Source organism: Nestor notabilis, unplaced genomic scaffold, assembly GCF_000696875.1.
Source record: "Nestor notabilis isolate BGI_N333 unplaced genomic scaffold, ASM69687v1 scaffold11864, whole genome shotgun sequence".
NCBI classification, from domain to species: domain Eukaryota; kingdom Metazoa; phylum Chordata; class Aves; order Psittaciformes; family Psittacidae; genus Nestor; species Nestor notabilis.
The window spans coordinates 18,262-20,249 of NW_009925248.1; the positions used below are offsets into that span (position 1 = coordinate 18,262).

Here is a 1,988-nt window from a genome sequence, read left to right on the forward strand (position 1 = left end):
CTAGGGGAGTGACTGAGGCGGTGAGATGGAAGGGGACAGTTAGACATTGGGATGGAGATTGAAGAGGAATAAGCCAGCTCCTTGGATCCCAGCCCTGAGCCATCCATCATGTCTTTAGGACCCGAGACAGACAGGCTTTCAGTCGCTATAATAGTCTAGTCCAGCTGGAGGTCTGTACCAGGGAGACTCAGATCAGCTGGAGGTTTTGGAGAGGGATGGGAAGAGGGTGGGAAACCCCCCCCAAAGCTGCCTGCAGACACCCTGGGACCTGTCCCCTCCTGGCTGCCGCTGCTTGAGACACCCTGTAGCTCACAGCAGCTCCACATCAGACACCTCCACGGTTACAACAGACCCGACACGGACAGAACAAGCACCCGGACACAGTCTGACGGGAAGGAGGGAAACTCAAACTGCTGAGAGGAGAGAGAGAAAGAGAGAGGTGGAGAGAGAGGTGCAGGAATGGGCTTCCTCCACAGCCTGCAAAGAACAGTGTGAGAAACACTGGCGAGGAGACGCTCACGGAGTCGAGGCCATGGGAGGAGAGGGTACAACCGTCACGTTGGCCAGGCCCCACAGGACATGTCACCCCAGAAACAGCAGAAGGGGACCCACATCTCTCCCCAAACACAAACCCTGCAAAGGGACAGCCTCTGAGGGGTACAAGGGCTTCAGAGCCACAGCCATGGCTCATGTCAGCATGGATAACGTCTGCCCTGATAAAGGGATGCTCTGTCGGTGGTCCAGGATGCTGGAAGAGCCCTGTCCTTCCTGCACAAGAGCTTTGCCCTGTGCAGGGGCAACGTGGCCATGGTGAAAGGCAGCCAAGCCCCATCCCAGCTACACACAGCCCTATGGTGGGTGCCGGAGGGCACCGCGCTGGGGCCACCGGCCACGGGACCGCTGCACCCTCTCCCAGGACAACGAGGCGAGAGTCCCGCCGGAGCAGCAAAGAGCACAGACTGATGAGAAGAAAGAAGGAAGGAAGGAAGGAGGAATGCTCAGTAGTTAGTGTGGTGCTGGTTCAAAGGATGGAGAGGCTGGTTACCTTTGTTGCGATTTTCGGGGGCTCCGGTTTTTTTACCTGTTCAAAGAGAGAAAGGGTGGAGGGCTGAGCACATGGACCCACGGTCACCATCCGGCTGCTGGGACAGCCCAGGGCCAGCCCTGCTCCGAGGGGCCGCACACGCTCCAGTGGTATCCATACACAGGGCTCAGCTCTCCGCTGGCACCGGCGAGGCTCCGGAGCTCCCTGTGCTCCCTTAGGCACCCCGTCCCCAAGGCTTCAGACTTCCCCACCTGCAAAGCACCTCCTGCAACCCTCGTCAGTGCTTCCAAGGGTGCCAGTGGTGTCTCCGACCATCGGGGAGAAGGAACCACGCAGCAGAGCTTGTCCTCCATGCGGCACGTGCCAGGCACTGGTGCTCCCTACTTCCCACTGCTGTGGGTGCAAGTGGATCCACCCAGGAGGCACAGACTTGTCCCCTGCCATGGACAGCACTACACCCATAGTGAGGGGCTTTGCCCCCCATGTCCGTGATGGGCAAGAGGGTCCCCAGTGTGCCTCCACAACATGGGGAGCACAGGGCTGCTGCTGTTTAATCAAGCCTGGAGTGACAAAGGGTTCACACACCTTCTCCCTGTCATCCCTTGGCACCACGGAGGGGACAAGCTGGTGAAGTCCCTGCCCCACTTCACTCCCAAATCAAGGGCTGCAAGGCACGAAGCTGGCGTGCTGTGGGGCTGAGCAAAGGCTGGGAAAGCACCAAGCCTGGGCGCCTCGGTCCCGCACCAGCACCATTCCCACGTCCCATCCTGTACTCCCACCTCCAAGCTGGCAGCTAAACCCCAGGAGCTCCTCGGCTCCAAACGCCAGCGATGGGAGGCAGCTGCCCGGCCTGGGCGAGCAGAGCTGCAGGAACCCAGCACAGACACAGCCTGGCGCAGAACCGGCTGCCAGGAGAGGCCCAGGAAGCGTCCCCCCCCCCGGC

At 60.5% G+C, this 1,988-nt stretch overlaps 1 protein-coding gene across 2 annotated transcripts in view; it reads right to left on the reverse strand.

Moving 5' to 3' along the window:
• LOC104404524 (plasma membrane calcium-transporting ATPase 4-like) overlaps positions 1 to 1,988 on the reverse strand; it is a 24,884-nt gene that overhangs the window by 15,459 nt on the left and 7,437 nt on the right. For both annotated transcript variants that reach the window (XM_010012972.1, XM_010012973.1), the window contains exon 6: positions 1,046 to 1,081. In XM_010012972.1, the coding sequence (XP_010011274.1) occupies positions 1,046 to 1,081 (36 nt within the window). The remainder of the gene's footprint in view (positions 1 to 1,045; positions 1,082 to 1,988) is intronic.